This window comes from Amblyomma americanum, chromosome 11 (assembly GCF_052857255.1).
Source record: "Amblyomma americanum isolate KBUSLIRL-KWMA chromosome 11, ASM5285725v1, whole genome shotgun sequence".
In the NCBI taxonomy this organism is placed as follows: Eukaryota; Metazoa; Arthropoda; class Arachnida; order Ixodida; family Ixodidae; genus Amblyomma; species Amblyomma americanum.
Window position 1 is genome coordinate 75685205 of NC_135507.1, and position 17844 is coordinate 75703048.

Genomic DNA, 17844 nt, shown 5'->3' on the forward strand with positions numbered 1-17844 from the left:
AGAACTTATAAACTGAAGGTTTGACCTTGGCTGATCCTTGAAATTCATCGGCAACGCACGGCGATCTCAGCCCGATACCTCTAGTAGTGAGCTATCGCTTCAAAAATGGTCAGGAAACCATTTGAGATGCTGCGGTTATCGGTGCCTCCTGTACACTGGGTTAGTATTGAGGTGGACAGATTTGTTTATAAGAGGATTTCTTTCTCTATTAGATTAAGGATGCATCGTCCGCGCCTTTCAACGTAATTTATCGACCAGCAGAATTACTGTGATATGATTCCGAATGGACCTAGGTCACACAGTAGATCGTCCTTCTACCAGCTATGGCAGAACCTGTAGTATTACTAGATCAGGGAATTACACCTGTGCAAGGTCGGTGGCACCTTCTAGTCGAAAAACACAACAGAAAAATTTCTGTCTTCACAGCATGTTTTCTGTAATGTTTTTGGCCAGCAACTTGTAGTAACAACAGAATTTATGTAGTTACTACAGAACTAAAGAGTACAGAAAAGTACTACAGAAAAAAGCTATGATACTACAGAAACACACTGCAAAACGACAGAAAAGTCTGTCGTCACGACAGAAGTACAAAATATGTTGTAGTTTTGACATGGTTCTGCTGTCTTTTCCACTGGGCTGCGTTACCGCACAGCGTAGCACACTGCATGACAGAAGAGGTGTGCTGCGATGTCCCTCATGCTGTGCACCTGTTCGGACGCCCAATGTCTCGGAAAAGGCAATGCAACCCTTCTGCAGCTAACGCTCTATTATTTTGTACTGTACAACATCCATGCGCATCAACTTAGAACAGAAGACCTGCGCAATGCACCTGACAGATGGGTGCCCATTGCTCTATTAATCGCAGGGTGTTTCGTCGCATGGACGACAATGCGAGCGGCGACCTGTCTCGCGAGGAGTTCATCAAGGGGCTGGACGACTCGGGCATGGCCCCCTTCCTCGAAGCCGAAGACTACGAGAAGCTGTTCGAGCAGTTTGACGCGGACAACTCAGGAACGATCAAGTTCGACGAATTCATCCGCACCATCAGAGTAAGTCGCTTTTTTTCTCAGAGGCTCGTGTCGTTCGGACATCGCTTGCTTCAGACTTCACTGTATCTAAAGGAGTTGTGAAAGGGGACCTCAGCAAACGCGCGATGTGCCTGGGATGCTAAAGGACGCCGCTTCACAAATATCCTCCAGCAAGATTTTTTTACATGCGTCTTGTGGAAGCTGAGTTATCTGTAGTCAAGATTTGAATTTCCGCCTCTTCGGGCCTTTCCCTCTACTCTCGTCAATTTTTGCACGCTGAAATGTCGGCGATCCTCCGCCAGCCCCTCGCCCTCTCCGCTGGCTGCCGGCGCGCGCAAAACAATGCTAGCAGTCCGCTGCATAAGTAGCGAGCGCTACATGACGTAACGAGCGCGGATGCTGTCGTAACGAGCGCAGATTCGGGCGAAAGCTCAACACCGCAGGTCGCCGCTAGACGCGGAAGCGGGAGTTTTAAAAATTGTACTGTAAATTATCGGCTCGCTTTTGAGGTCTTGTAGCGGGATGACCGCTGGTTGGCCTGTACTCTACATAATGCGAGCATTTTATAGACAACCTCAAACACCCTTTTCAGGGACCCTTTACGCTCGCAGGTTACCTTGATATCACACGGTACAATAAAGAGAAGACTGACTAAACTACGCTATAGCTTAGTTAAAGCATTCGGCGAAAGCAGTCATGTCCTTCAATTTTCTCCCCCTTCTTCTTGCCTTCCTTCTCTCTTGTTCCTCTACTGTTTCATTAAAGTCCTTGTCCTCCTCCTCTCTTATTCTTTTTTAATACTTTTTGCTTTTCTTCTCTTTTGTTGTTCATCTCTTTCAGCTTGGCCTTTCACTTTTCTGCTCTGTTTTCCTTGTTGTTTTTCTTTCTGTCCTTCTTTCGTGTCTTCGTTCTCTTTTTCTCTCTCAGCTTGGCTTGGCTCTTGATTGGCTTCTATTGGCTTGCGGATTTCTACGGCAACTACAGCGAGCTTCAGTTACACGACGACTCAGAGTGGGCTGTCATTAACGGCTCTCGCTGTAGAACTACAGACAGCAGGGCAAGAGTAAAGCGGCTGCTGGAATTTTTTTAGCAGCTGCTTACTCCGCCTAAATTGTCGGATTAGATTTTTCCCATTGTTTCGTATTGGGAGAGTAGTTTTACTCCTGGCGAGAAAGCATCAGTTACCTGACGACTAAATCTAGCTTAGCAGGAATGCAAAAACTCTTTAAAAACCTAAAAGGAATTTTAGAATCTACGCGTGCCATTCAGATGTCTGTTCTCTTACTATATCAATAACATACTTTTATTTCTCAGGCCAAGCAAAAAAGCAATGAAAGCCATGACACTGACATTGGGCACTGTTTGCTTGAAAAAGTTGTTTGTAGAATTGGTTTAGGTGCGTCACACAGGCGAGATGAAATCAGTTTAACGATTTATATGGACGCGATGTTTCTGCGTTCGCCGTAAGCCCTCGATTGCCTCTCCTGAGTACCCCTCCCTGGCTTTCAAGCGCACTTCTGAGGAACCTTGAATCAACCGACACGGTTCTCATGAAGAATCAGATGCGCATGAAACGATATTTGTTTTTGTTCGGTGTTTTGACAGGAATAGAAAAACGGTTGCCCAGCCCGCTGAAGAATCCCCCTCCCCCCTATTTCAGTACGCATGATCGATTCTTATCGACCGCGCGAATTCTCTGTTTCACCTTTTTTCTTCTCCGTCATGAGGGACATATACCTCAGCAACGCTTCCTTGATTTCACTGCCAGCGAGATTAGTCGGTTTCGGCATTTCTAGCTTTCTCCCATTGCCCTTTTCCTTTTCTCATTCTCAAGCCTACTGGGCACGTGCAGTGCAAGGGCAAAACAGTAAATGACTAGCGAGATATCCTGGATACTTGGCGAACAAAATTAGCGGTGGCTTAGTCCTGCTATGCCTAGTATACCGTGCGAAAGTTGCCGCAACGAGCAACGCTTCTTTTCTTCCATGGCTTGCAACTGACAGCCGAACGCATCGCTTCACGTATTCATTCGACCCCACGCGCACGCGCAGTAAGGCGCACTAGTCGTGGCGTCAACGTGCAGCAGGGGAGGGGGTGAGGTGGCGGAGTCGGCGGCGGTCGCGGCGGCGCAGCTGTGGCGTCACGCGCGGCGCACCTGTAGCGAAACTCACGCTTGCGCAGTAGGAGCAGATGGCCAAGACTGGTGAAATCACTCCGGCTAGCGTAGTGTAGCTTTCGCTACAAAATGTCTTCGCGATGTGATGTGGCAGGAGTATTCGCCATCCACACCAGCAGAACAGAAATCTGGACGAGCTGCTACCATGCTCATTATGTTTTTATGGGCGCCAACTTAATGAAGATGAAGAAAGGAGACACACAACTGGTGCCGAGTCTTTGCATGTCCTGTCGCAAAAACATCGTGAACATGCCAGCAGCTCAAGCTGGGATGTAGGCCGCAGCTCCTAGAGACATGGGAATTTTTTATTGCGAAAGCAATAACTACGCCAGGTATAACCGCCCATCGCGTATGCCGTGCTCCCCCCATAACCGGCGCTGCGCTTGGCAGGTGGTGTGACGTCAGTTCTCTCCGTTGCTATGACGACGCGTGACGTCAGCTTGCTCCCCGCCGCAGCAAGAAGGGAGCCGCTCGTCGCGTGTGCCGTCGCCCCCGAGCCGCTGCCGCGCCTAGCAGGTGGTCTCTCCGTTGATATAACGACCTCCTCGCCTTGCTCTCGCTCCGTGGCGGCTTCACTGGTATATATAGCGGTGCGCTACGCGTTGGTTGTTCAGTCTCGCCGTGGAAGCTACCGACGAAGAGTCTACATCTGAATCTAGTTGCTCTACTGCTTCGGAACAGTTAAATTCTAAGGCGAAAGCTAAGCAAGATTTCGCAATTCAACCAGGTTTAACCAGAGCTAAACCACAGCCAGTTTTTTTCCTTGCTGTCGCTGTAAGCGCTTCCCATTAACAGCGCCACATGGCGAAGAGTAAACGAACAGAGGCTTTCCTACTGGTGCGATTGGGTGGCAAGCGATGTTTCTAGCATTCAAATAGAGACGGCATTGGTCTCAGCTTCACTTGGGAAGAAATTTTGCGCTCCGTCAGCACGGTTTCTAAAGGTGACCCTTGGAGAACTTTTCTGACAAATTTCTGTGACGTGTGCACTCGCCTGCATTCCTTGTCAACTTTTTTTAGTACTTCCTTTGCTTAGTAACTAAAAACAATGCCTCCAAGGGCCAGTTTCATACCGTCCGCCGTGAGAGGGCGCAGCACGTTCAGAATCGGTTTTCAAGAAAAATTACACAAAAAGCTCACACTGTTTTTGCCCTGTTCAGAGAGAGAGAGAGAAAGCTTTATTTAGGTGATTAATTTCACAGGAGCCGTGTGGTCGACGCCCCTAGTCCAGGGCTCCGACGCCGGCAGCTGACTTTCAGACTAGCTGGATTATCCAGACTTGCTGGTCCAGGTTGTCGCTGGTCAGGGCCTCCTCCCACTGCTCGTGCGTCGGGTGTGGCACTATTAATTTTTTTCTCTGGTTTGTCCTGGCATTCCCACGATGTATGGTATAGCGTGGGGCTCCCTCCGCACGGAGGGCAGTAACTGATCTTGTGCAAAATGTGAAGACTTGGATATGCGTTTGTTTGTATTCTGTTCAGAGAACTGGCTAAGGCATATAGCAGTACCCTATCATTATCTTCTCCATAGCCTGCTGTGCTTTGTATTTGCTCATCATCGTTATCATGATAATCATCATCATCATCACCGTCAGCCTGACTACGCCCACAGCAGGGCAAAGGCCTCCCCCATGTCTATCCAATTAACCAGGCCTGGCCTTTGCCAGCTGCACCCGCCGTATGCCCGCAAACTTCTTAACCTCATCCGCCGACCTAACCTTCTGCCACCCCCTGCTATCGTTTGCTACCGCAGCCGAGAATGAGCCCCAGCCGAGAAGCTCTGGTGGCCAAGGCGTTCCAGAAGCTGGACCGGTCGGGCGACGGCCAGGTCACCTACGAGGACATGAAGGGGGTCTACAACGTGCGCAACCACCCAGAGTACCTGAACGGACAGAAGACTGAACGCGAGCTTTTGAACAAGTTCCTGGCCACCTTCGAAGAGGGCGGCATCGTCGACGGAGTTGTGAGTCATTGCCACGTATACGTCACTTATCGCACGATTCCATGAGGAACCTCTCAGTTGCTCCCACGTGACGGACATGACAGCATCTCTGGGCAGTGGACCTGAATGAATGAATGAATGAATGAATGAATGAATGAATGAATGAATGAATGGGCCTCACGGTAGGGGCGCAGCAATTAGGAGGGGGCTCCTCCTAGCCGGCTCTCAGCACCGGTGACCGCGGAGAGAGTCTTGTAGTAAGCTGTCTCCGCTTGACTGATGATGAGTGTTTGCTGATCCAGGTCATGGCTCTGGATAAGCTCTTCCCAGGCGGCAAGGTCTGGGATGTTTTGTTATTTAGACCCTCCAATAACTTATAAAGAAATAGCTGAAACACCTAGATTGGATAGGAGAAGACTCTCACTTCCGGATAGGCCATTCACTTCAAAGGAGTGCAGAGCCTGGAGGAGGCTTCACGTCAACAGATTCTTTCCGTACTATATACTACACGATGAAGACACTGGGGAGCCTCAGCTCTGCAGTAGCTGTCACAGAATGACTTCGCAAAATCAGGTTATTTGGCAGTGTCAGGATTCTTCTGGAGCAGCGGACCTCCAATCCTTTGACCTGAAGGCTCATATCGCGCGCGCCTCGCTGTTGTGTTCGCTGCCACGTAGGCCAACGTGGCCCGCGGTCTGTACCTGCGATTGGGTGCGTCCTGTGGTCTCGCCTGAAAAAAATAGTAAGGACAAGCTGAAGCTAACCTGTACCGTAGAAAAAGCAGAAAAATGAATACAGGTAACGCCATCACCGGCCTGTGATGTCGTAAGTAGGTTTTTTTTTTTGCTAAGCTTTCATCCTGGGCAATACTTGCATTCACCCACAAACAGTCATCGCGGACTGTTTTTCATTACTGACGTCACGTACTGGAATTTAACGTAGGCGCCTAGGGGCGACCTAGACGTGCCACCTAGGCCACGTTACCTTTTGACGTCATCACAACTTGCCCATCCGATTGTAACAAAACTGCCCACCATGGTGGTTGGCAGTTGAATTAATGATTGGTAGCTTGGGAAGAGCAACTTGGGCCGCACAAGTCCCGCCGGTGGCAGCACCTGTCATCACATGGCGCATCGCTTAAGCGCTGCACCACTGCGCCAGGAATACTATGAGGACTCTCAGAAATCTATTAATTTTAAGTACAGAATGGCCAATTCTGTATGTGTGGGCGCCAACCCATTACCCTATCGCGTCATACCCTTAAGGCGGAGCTTATTTCTCCCTCGAATTTTTCAGTTCTAAAATGTCGGTGTTCTAAAAATCGGAGCGGTTTTCCTCTTCCAATTGGTGCTTTGTTGATTATGGTTGCGATGTTCTCGGCTTTCAGGTGTCAACGAATAAATCCGTCCTTCCCCTTACGTTCTCTTCCAGGTGACCAAGGAGGAGTTCTTCGACTACTATTCCGGCGTGAGTGCTTCCATTGACGAGGACGCTTACTTCGACCTCATGATGAGAACCTGTTGGAAGCTATAGCCTCGATTTCTACGCACAGTCGTGCACTCCCTGTTTCCACCCCGTGCATTTTTTTTCTCTCCTTTTCTCACGTCAGTCACCAAATGCTTCCCGTCAGACTACAACTGTCTAAGGGCACGGATACCGCTTCGATGTGTCGCCAAAAGCCAAAAATAATTAAAAAGAAACGTTCACCCCTTGACTGTACGTAGACTTCTGTCTATAAAGTCTATAGATCTGTATAGAAAACCCCCAAAGAGCAGTCTATAGGCAATGCAAATCCTATAGACAGTCTCTAGACAATCTATTGATTTATGGCCATACCTTTTTATTACACTTTTGTCTATAGACAATCTATCGGCTATGAATAGACAAAAAGAAATATCTATAGGAAGGCAATAGTCTATAAGAAGCCTATAGACTGTCTATAGACTATTTTTCTAAGCGACTCTTCCGCAGCAGGGCGCTGTGGAGTCAAACTGAAGCCACGTAACAATGACTACCTGCATTCATTTAATGCGGATATACATTCTCGGCCTGTACATCTAGATTTTAGAGCCAGCAAAGGAAGTGCCCGATTCCAGCCAGAGAGGCTGCTGGGGATTGTAACACTGGATCTGGTCGTTAACACAACGGGCCATGCATCAAGTGACGTGACAGGCGTTCAACGACAGAGAATATTGTATAAACCTGGTTCTAGAAGATTTTTCTGTGCGTTACAGAAAACCTGACTAACGCAAGAAGCTCGGCATCAGTTGAAGTGATGCCGATTGCAATTGGTTCGAGCATTGACGGCACCGAAAACACATGAAAAAAAGAAAGGACACTGAAATTATGTTTCTGCGCATTGTCTTATTCCGCGTTGCATATTGTATCGATTACGAATTGTGCACTACAAAAAAAAAAGGAACATGAGCATAGTTTAGATGTATCTTGTCTTTCAGAGTTAAAATGCATCTGGTCCTTTCTCTAGGCCACTGCTGTGGTGGCGTAGTAGTCTGAACCACGTAATGCGGATAGCACATAAGTGGCTGCAAATGGGTCCAATATCTTGTGCTATACAGCGCACTACAAAACGGTACACTAACGAGAAAACACAGGACGAACACGAGCGTACGTGGCTGGCGGTGGTCTCGGGTTCGATCCCCGCACCAGGGCAGGTTTTTTTATCAATCACGAAGCCTCTAGCTACATAGCTTTCCTTTGCAGCCGTACGTTTGTGCTCTCGCGGACGCTGATAAGTAGTTACTGTCTAACTGATTGCATCTCGGAGTAACTTAGTTGATAGCAAGAGTCGGAAAAGTAGTAGTAGGAAGTGCAATCACTTACGTAGGGCCTTGAGGTTGGCAACTTAGCATGTACAGGATAGCCACGTGGGTGCAAGACAAGCTCTGAGAGGAGAATTTGGCTTGCAGGGGGCAGACCTCCGTAGATTACAATTCCTACAAAATCTACGAGCAACCTGAGCTTATCGTCATCATCATCATCATCATCAGCAGCAGCAGCAGCAGCTGCCCAACCCCGTCCGCTCCAGGACAAAGGGCTCTCAAACTGGTCTCCGTTTATTCATTTCCTGCACAAGGAGGGAGTGAAAGAATGAAGGAAGAAAGAGGTGCCGTAGTGGAGGGCTCCGGAATAATTTCCGGGGCCCTCCACTACGGCACCTCTTTCTTCCTTTCTTCTTTCACTCCCTCCTTTATCCCTTCCCTTACGGCGCGGTTCAGGTGTCCGCCGAGATGTGAGACATACTGCGCCATTTCCTTCGCCCTAAAACCAATTATTATTATTATTATGCTTCCCCGCTTCTCTTGAAAACTTCCTAATCTCATCTGCCGATCTGACTCTGACCACCATCATATCTTGGGGTGACAGAGCAGTTGCAGAGCTTATAGACGTGCCCTAATTACACTCACATCGCGGACATCACTTTTGCCCTCTACGTACGGGCGTGGGCACATCACAGCTGCTTGAATGTGAAAAGATGTTCATTGGGTGACGTTTCACCATTCGTCATGACTACAGATGGACGAACGTCAAGCGCACTACTGTATCTTTATTGGTAGTTTTTTTTTCTCGGCGCATTACCCTTTTCAAGGGCAAACCGGGTTTTTTTAACCCAGTATATTTCTTAGGATGCCCTTCATTTGACAGAGCAAATCGCTTTTGAAAATACTCGCTAATACAAACCACAACAATGCGAAAGCGAAACCGAAGCTTGGTTGCGTGTCCAGAGGCTGTGATTCGTACAGGCGTTGCATAGCTGAATTCGAATTGCGAACACCACTTTCTTCACGAAATGTGTAAACAGCCGAATACAAGCTTAGATGTTTTATTAAGTGGTGATTTAGCAAGCGTTCCGGTGATGCTTGCGAGGTGACAAACGCATAGTTGCAATAGAAAGCGACCTAAAGCGTAGAAAAAAAAGCAGAATTAAAAATAATTTACACAAATATGTATTGAAACTGGGCTGTAGAAGTCAGCGAACATGATTAGTGCCGTATTAACGTAGTAATCCTTAAACCGGTTTCATTCCATTGTTGTGGTTCTTACTACACGCGATTGACTTAAGGAGCACCATGCTCGGCACTCGGCCTTCACTATTAGGCACCTTTAGAGAACCGGGAGCCTGCGCGCCGTCCTTACGCATGCGCAGATAGCGTTGAGGGCGTCTGTGCTAAAGGTGCCTAATAGCGTAGGCCGAGTGTTGAGCGTGGGGGCCCTTAGGCCAATCACGCGTAGTGGGAATCACAGCAATGGAATGAAGTCGGTTTGAGAATTATTACGTTGCGCAGGCACTAATCATTTCCGCTACGCACAGATCGTCTTGACGGCGCCAGATGGCGCTAGGTACACGGCGGCTGCGCGTGCACCTGCCGCATCCGGACCAATCAGCGCGTGCGCACTGGCGGTGGGCGGGCTCCTGGTATTACGGTAACGTAGCAGGGTTCACGGTATGCTAAAGGTGTCTAATGAGAAATAATAGCGATAACGGAACGTAACTTCAGCCCGCTGAGAAGGGTGGAAAGTAAAAAAAAAGTTGAATGACTATGAAGCGGCCCCATGCGGAAAAGCGTATATGGAATCGAGGTTGCAATTAAAAATGAACCTTAGAAGAAATAAGTAGCTTGGAGTTTGTCTTTTAAGTTTCTTTCAAGTTGAATGCAGGGGTAGAAACTAATTTGGTGCTGGAGTGCAAGCTCTGAGTGTTCCCTTTCGAGTCGCGAGTGACTGTAACCTGTAAGAGGCAAGAAACCCAGACAGAGGCAGCGAGTCTACGCAACTCCCGTTTTTATTGCCCCCGAGACTTCCAGGGCTAGGTGCACTACCTGCCTGGACGCTCTTTCCTACAAAAACAGAGAAACACGAGAGAAGAAAGAACGCAAGGCCGCAAAACACAACGAACGCGCGCGCGACAAGGAACAGAGTGTACACGCTCGTGAGGGGGCGGGGCCGCACGAGGGGGCGTGGCGACAACTCGCCCCGCCCCGAGCTCTGGCCCCTCCCTCCTCGAGAAGCCACGTATAACCGCTTCAACAAGAAACAAGACTCGAAATGTGTTTTCCTCCTCTCATTTGTTTCAACAAGCAACAACAACCGTCTGCAACACCAGACACGCTAGTAGAACTCTGTATTTTTTTATCACCTTCTCTTTCTTTGACATTCCCTTTTTTTCTTCCTTTCTCTCCGCCAACAACGAACAAGCCCGCCCCCTTTTGGTAAAAAATATATTTAAAGATATATATGTAAACACGTCGTATTTTTGTAATATATATGTACAGCGCAGAGAATTCCTCCGGGAGTCGGACAAAAAAGTAAAACGCGCCCGCAGCCTCGGCAAATGGGAGAGACTGCGTTTTCTTTTCTTTTATTTCTTATTTATTTATTCATTTATTCAACGGCGAACACTCACGAGGAACGTCGTACGCCAGAGTGAGCTCGGGGGCGGATATACGGTTGCGCGAGGTTTCGATAGCGGCGGCGCTGGCGCAAAAGAAAACAAATATTAGTCAAGCCAAGCCAAGCCAAGCCAAAGTCACTGCCAGGACTGAATCCCGACGGTAAGCTGTGTTAAGAAGATGCGCGGAGTGGCTTGCTCAAGTAGACCGGACAGGTTGCTGCTTACACTGGCGGCAAGAATTTGTCAGACGCGGTAAGAATTTTTCAGTGCAACGAAACTTCGCATATAAGCTTCGCACAGTTTTGCACCAATAGGACTTCATTTTAATAAGAGCGGTAAACTGAGCCGTCCGCAAATACTACTGTTATACTCCGGCAAATACGTCGTAATTGATGTCACGCGGCTCTGAAACAAGCCAAAATAGGAAACTGCGGCTAAATTTAGTCTTAGCTGCGAATACCAAAGACCAGCTAAAGGTCCTGACTGTCTGGAGTCTCTGAGTCAACACACTTCCCACGATTAAAAAAAGAGTACAGGATTCTTCTGTTCTTAAACCTGGCTTTTAGTGTAGGCCAAAAAAAAAAAGTCAAAGCGGAAACTAACGCGGACGGCAGAAGCCGCATTAGAATTGCCCAAGGAATTGAGTAAGAGCAGTGGTAATGCAACATTCAGGCTTGATATATCGTCATAAATAAACTTCAACGTTGCAGAGTCAATTATGCCGGTATGCCTAACGAACTTCACGTTCTCGAGACCTCAAGATGGCAGCACTTACTCGACTTCTTGCATGTTCTGCTTCAGATCTGACTTCTCCGCAACCCAATTGGCACTGAAACTCCCTTGGATGTCCCACGGACGTCTTGGGTTTCCACAGGACGTCTAAGCGAGTTCCAGTGTCCATTGGGAAGTCTGTCGCGGGAGAGCACTTTGAGGTGAACCGTCGAAGTGGCGGGCCATTACATCATCATATCACTGGCAGGCTCTAACGTTGTTATTAAGCTATGTGTCGCATTAAACAACATTCGGGGCTAATCCTAACTCGCAGCGGATTCTGAAGCTAGATGCACTCGACGCCTCGTAGAAGCATGCCCTCAAGACGCATGTAGCACAATTCGAATGTTAGAATAGAACTCGTTCGCACTTTCCAGGGCGGCAACGCAAGAGTTTAGCTGCTATCACAGCACCCACAGCTCTCATGTCATCAAATTAAGAAAGCAGAAATCAGCCTGAACTCACTGTCATTGCACATAACAATGAGTGACCCGCTTTCACCGCAGACAATAAGGAGGCGCAGAGTACGACTGACGTCACGAAGGGCATTGCTTACGCCCAAACCCGGACGTCTAGGACGGGAGTAAAGTGCTTATTACAGCGTACGGAACACTTCCGGTTGCTTTCGTGCTGTTTCCGCCAGTTCGGGCAAAGCGTCGTCTGCTCCGCGGCTAGCTGCACGCCGTATACTTTGCTTCGCGAAGAAACAACAAAAATAAAAACTGCAACAAGGCTACGATATACGTGCGCCCAATAAGGCAGTGAAAACCGGAGCCGCACGTATTAACAAGTGTGTGTGAGTATCACAGCGCATATGCGCGCGCTATAAGGTCAACGCTTCCTGGACAACACAACAACGGCGGTGCATATATATATGTGTATATATATAAACATGTACATATACTACGTTCCCCTGCCTCCTTTCTTCTTTTCTATCTCCTCCCGAGCCGAGTTCATGCACATTGTGCCCTTTTACACGCCCTGTTTAGTCTATCCAGCATTAGTTTCGACCCTTCGCAACAACTGCTGCCTGCCAGCAGCGCCACCTGGAATTGCAGCGCCTAAACACGAAAACAGCGACATAATCAACAAACCTGGCCTTCTGCACGCGGCCTGCGCGACAGGATAAACTATTCAAGCTCAAACAATCATTAGCACATATCGCAGTTGAACACGTGTCTCAAAGTACGTCACTGGCTTTGCCGGGTGATGTTAAATCGTCGAGTAGCTGTTATGTACGCCATAAAGCATGTCAAGTAATAGATGACGAGTAAATTTGCTTCAGAGACCACGTCAAGACTCTGGCCAAGCCTGAATGTTGCACCCCCTTAGCGTGGCTTTGAGTGCAGTTTGACGTCTGGTAAACACAGCGCCACATAATACTGGAAATTTCAAATGGCTGCAAACTGAAAGTTGCTACGTTCGGCAGTCTCTTTTACTAGCAACGATTCTAAAAATACGATCAGCAGGTCTGAAATCAATGCCTTATTATGATTACAGCGTCTTTGACATCAAACATCATTTGCAAAATTATTATACCGGGCCCCACTTAACGAAGTGGGCTTCCTTTGTTATGCTTGAATCAAATAATGCGCAATATTCGTGTAGCACTTGAGGAGGATAGATGTGAGTTAATAAAAAAAATAACAAATGACAGCTAGCACCCTTAGTTCTTGGCTTATGATTTCCATTATGGAGGCGTAATGCACAGAGGATTACCACATTGTCAAGGTCGCCTACATTGTTCCTTGTAAACACGAGACAGTTTCCTTTTCTTGAAATAGGAAAGGGGACGTGACGTCTGCATTTACTTTTGATATATTTTTTTTGTGAGAATTGAGATTATGTAGTTTTTTTGTTCCGTCATGCGATTTATACTTTTGGCTCCGCCGATAACGCACGAATGCTGATCTGGTGCATTTGAGTTTATTTCACCTTCCCGGGAGAAAAATTAAGCTTCGTAAGGACAACTTGTGACGGAAGATCACAAATTTCGTGGAGTGCCTACGTTTGCCCCAAGTTTTAGCCGGCACTTACGAGCGCATATACACCAACACATCGCTTCATGATGTGCGCGTGTCTTTGCCGGTGTATTAAGTTCAATTCATTGCAAAAAATCTTGCAAATGAACTACAAAAAACATCTAAATTCTGGCTAAATTACGGTTAAACTCTAAAAGGCGACACTAATTACCTCAAGCTTTTCCATGCAGAACAGGTGCTCTCTTATCTGCTCACATCATTCCCCCCCCCCCCCCCCCCCATAAGAGTGTAATCGCACACCTGCGCAAAGATTATTTTTATGTTTAGTACAGACAAGTATTTCATGTTCACGGTAAGGTAGCAAACTATTCCTTTAACTAATTATTACATAGTGCTCCAATTTTGCAGTTATACCGTAATACTCGCCGCAGATTACTGTAATTTACTGAAATAGATTTAATCTGTGCGCTACAGTAAATGGCGCTGCAGATTCACGTTTGCGACGCGCTATGGTCACACCCGGTTAATTAGGCAGCTCTGTGAAGGAAACAACGAAATGCTGCACAACACAACTAAAGACAAGCGTCAATCATCAACTCTGCGGTTCGGGACAATGTGGTCATAATTAATCACGAAACGCAAATATTTCTCTCATATCCCCGGAGTGACTGTTCCAGATACAATAGCATCGTGCCTCTAACTGCTTTTCAGATCTGCGCATAAGCATTTTTCATCAATGCCTTCATGGGCCCTCGAGTTCAGTCGGGCGAACAAAGACTGCCAAACAGTAAAAAGAATAAAAGAACAGCGCTGAAAATAGTTAAGCGTCGAAACCCCGACCGCCTCCCGACCATAAGAGCAGCGCGCTGACGTTCCTCGTGGCGAACTTGAGCAAGAACGCAAGAGCGGCCGGGACAGCTGCGGTTCTGTATGTTTTGCAGTTGTGTGTGTATGTGAGTGTGTTCTTTTTTTTATTTATTCTTATCATCTATATTGCTCTAGGGGCCTTTCACACTACGACTGATGAGTCTCCTTCATCCTGGAAAGGATGTTTGCTTTTTTTTTCATTCGAGCTCTTTTCTTTGTATAGATGCTACGGACACAAGTGCTTAGTGATGATGCCTAAGACACAAACTAACGACACCTTCGATAGAAAAAAAAAGGACGACGCCTTCGCCTCGCAGTCTAACTCTTCAGGGCTGCTCTTCTGCGGACTTTGGTTATGTAAGCAACGCTTCTTCTTCCAAGAAAGCATTCCAGAACACTGAGGACGTTTGCTGGAGGTTTGTGGGCGTCTATGTTGTCACCTAGTGCCTCCATGCATGCGAACTTGGCGGGCTAGAAAGATGAGGCTTGGCAGACAGGCCGCAAGGCTTCCCTGGACGCGTCTTGCATCGTTCGTCCACCTAGTCCTTGCCCTTTGTAGCTCTTGTTGAGCGATCACTGTTTTGTACTTCCCTTCCCGTCGTTGTCTTGTCTAGACGCTTCCAGGTCGTGCCTTGGCCATTGCCTACGCCACGCAGCGATTATCGCGGATGTCTCTCTATACCGACATCAAGCGGGAACCGCTTAGTAGGCGCCATAACAGGGACTGACATGAGTCTCTAGTATAACAACAGCCTGCCGAAGACACTAAGCGCAAGGGTTGCAGGCCGTTGTGTTAGGTTCAATGGTGGGCCGGACCGCGACCTCCGTTACGTTCATACGTGCTGGCGCTAAATGCAGAGATAAATGCATTTTTGAGACCCGTTACAAACAGGGGTCCGGCTGTTCCGTTTACATGCACATCAGGGAAGGAAAATGGCGACACCTGGGGTGCCTGTCCTGGACTTTGTTTTTGTACATGTTAGCGGAGTGCTTTTTCCACGCATGCGCACTCCGCGTCCGCAGAAGAACAGCGCTGAAAGTTGCGAGCGGCGGCCTTCCTTTTTTTGTTTCGTAAATGCAACCCTAGGCCACTATAGCACGTTTAAAGGAGCGCATACAGCGAGCGCTCCCTTGCTTCGTGTGGGAGACGCCACCGAAAGCGGACAAGGCCCGAGCCCTAGCCTTCCGGTCACAAAACCCTTGCTCTTCTTTGCCGATCTCGAGGAAGGAGAGAGAGAACCGGAAGTCTGCTGCCAACTACTTCCGGGACCCGTGTTGAGAGAGCGAAAGAGAGAAGACGTATGTACAGTTCCCCTCGTGAGCTCCTGTCGACGGTGGCGGCCTCTCTGGACTTGCAGAGCGAGACCCTTGTGAACAACACAGGGGGGAAAAAAGGCTGTAGAAGAACGGCACGCGGCTTGCCCGTATTCTATAGCTCACAGAAGCTGCGGTTTGGGCTGATTGTTTCTCTGCTTGCCTATTGTTGGTAGTGAGTGTTACCAGTCTCGACAATATTGCTGCACCAGTCCGTACATTAGGCGGACGAATGGACAGACAAACCACTAGCCGGAGAACAAACACAAACGAAAGACACCAAGGACTCGATAGAGCCGGTTCCTAAACCAGAAGGAGAGACGAGCCACAATAGAGACGAGAGACGCTATGAGCCGACGACGGACACAAACTCTCTTTAGGGGAAACGTCTACACAGACAAAAAACTCGCCAAGACACGACCAGGACGTACAAAGCGCGTGCTCCAGTCTCGCTTCCTCGAGCATGCTTCCACGTCATTCGGTTTTGCGACCGGTCCAGGAGGGTGAGACGGCATGTGAATTCGGCGGCACTTCGACTGCTTCAGCCGTGGCTTTCTGCTGCAACTATGCGGACAGCGCAAATGCAGCAGAGCTTTTCGTGTGTCCTTGTTCGTGTGTGTACGCGTGTGAGTAAGCTTCACAATGCTTGCCGCCGTTGTGTGAAATATGCGAGTACAGCCAGAACTGGATCGTAGTGCCGGTGGACGTGCAGAGGCTCGGGCCTTGCCTTGGTGTTTTTTTTTAATTATTATAATCGTGCCATGTGTGTGCACTGCGTTGAAGAGACGACCGCCTCTCGTCTCATTTCGACGAATGGAGTTGCTGCGGCGGCGTCGGGACTGGCGGGACGAGATAGAGAGAGAGATAGAAGGCCGGACTCTGACACTGCCGCGGCCGGACAGACTTGACGTCTGGCCGGCCCTAAAACACTAGAAGACCTCACCAGACCTGATCTAACCAGGCGCGACCTGACCTTACCATATCAGGGGAGTCCTGATCTTCTTCAGCAGTCTGTACGCAACGAGACGGTGCCACGACCTGATGTATAACCAGACGTGACACGAGCAAAACCTAACCTAGCCAGGCCCGTTTCTGCGACGAGACGCGGGACCTGGCCAAACACGACCGGGACCTGACCGGAGCTAACCCGACCTGACCTGAGCTGAGCTGGCGTGATCTGTCTGCGAAGAGGCAGGCGGCGCCTCCTGCCTGGGTTGGGTGGAGGAGTGTGCGGGGCATTTTCTTTGAACGCGGCGACGGGCGCTCGTCGTCGCCCGGGCGCGGCACTTTGACACGGTGAGAGGAACGGGGAGTGCTCTCCTCGCCGCATTGCATAAGTTTCAGGTACGACAACCCGGGCTGCTGCTGCTGCTTTTCCTCCCGTGGCGGCCTCGTGCGGCTGCTGCAGCTGCATAGAGTGAGTGGGGACGCTACTGGTGCTCGCCGTCCAGCGCTTCCAGGTACTTTTGGTCGATGAACAGCGTGACCACCTTGTGCCTGGAAGGAAGCGAGAAAAAACACTATTAAATGCTACCGGCTTAGCTTACCGACTTGCGCATTAATCAGAGAAAGCTCACTGACATAAGCGGCGGACCCGCCGCGGTGGCTCAGTGGGTGGGGCGCTCGGCTACTGAGCCGGAGTTGCCGGGTTCGAACCCGACCGCGGCGGCCGCGTTTCGATGGAGGCGAGTTCACTCTCAAGGCAGCCGTGTGCTGTGCGATGTCAATGAACGTTAAAGATTCCCAGGTGGTTGAAATTATTCCGGAACCCTCCACTACGGCACCTCTTTCTTCCTTTCTTCTTTCACTCCCTCCTTTATCCCTTCCCTTACGGCGCGGTTCAGGTGTCCAACGATATATGAGAGATACTGCGCCATTTCCTTTTCCCAAAACCAATTATTATTATTATTATTATTATTATTATTATTATTATTATTATTATTATTATTATTATTATTATTATTATTATTATTATTATTATTATAGCAGCGGAGAGGTCTGCAGTGGCAGGCCCAGTTGGAAGTTGCATGGGCTACTGCCCGATTGGGCGTCTCACAGGCCTGTTTCACGTGAATACTCGGCCTTTTCCCGCTTGCGGTCTTCGGCTCGATAGCGTTCCCAGCACACTTCACGGGCTACAGGGGGCGCTTGCACGAATCAAATAGTCTAGTTTCCTGCGTTGCCTTATTCGCAGTCTAAACTCTGTTAGTTTTGAGGAAAGGAAAGGCGCATAACTGGCTCCCTGAGTCTGTGGACACCTCAATCGGGCTTTGGGGTACATGGCGGTGGTGCCACCAAACGTGCAACGCGTAACGCGTTACAAGGCTGCCGTTGTACCCACTGAATTAATTCAACT

At 48.6% G+C, this 17844-nt stretch overlaps 2 protein-coding genes across 4 annotated transcripts in view; one reads left to right on the top strand and one right to left on the bottom strand.

Moving 5' to 3' along the window:
- Positions 1 to 6847, top strand: part of LOC144109902 (calcyphosin-like protein) — a 30449-nt gene extending 23602 nt beyond the window's left edge. For both annotated transcript variants that reach the window (XM_077642669.1, XM_077642668.1), the window contains 3 exons: positions 866 to 1049; positions 4956 to 5165; positions 6576 to 6847. In XM_077642669.1, coding sequence (XP_077498795.1) covers positions 866 to 1049; positions 4956 to 5165; positions 6576 to 6677 — 496 coding nt within the window. In that variant the 3' untranslated portion in view covers positions 6678 to 6847. The remainder of the gene's footprint in view (positions 1 to 865; positions 1050 to 4955; positions 5166 to 6575) is intronic.
- Positions 6848 to 14290: 7443 nt separating this feature from the next.
- Positions 14291 to 17844, bottom strand: part of LOC144109429 (solute carrier family 4 member 11-like) — a 79495-nt gene continuing 75941 nt past the window's right edge. For both annotated transcript variants that reach the window (XM_077642223.1, XM_077642222.1), the window contains exon 14: positions 14291 to 16985. In XM_077642223.1, coding sequence (XP_077498349.1) covers positions 16919 to 16985 — 67 coding nt within the window. In that variant the 3' untranslated portion in view covers positions 14291 to 16918. The remainder of the gene's footprint in view (positions 16986 to 17844) is intronic.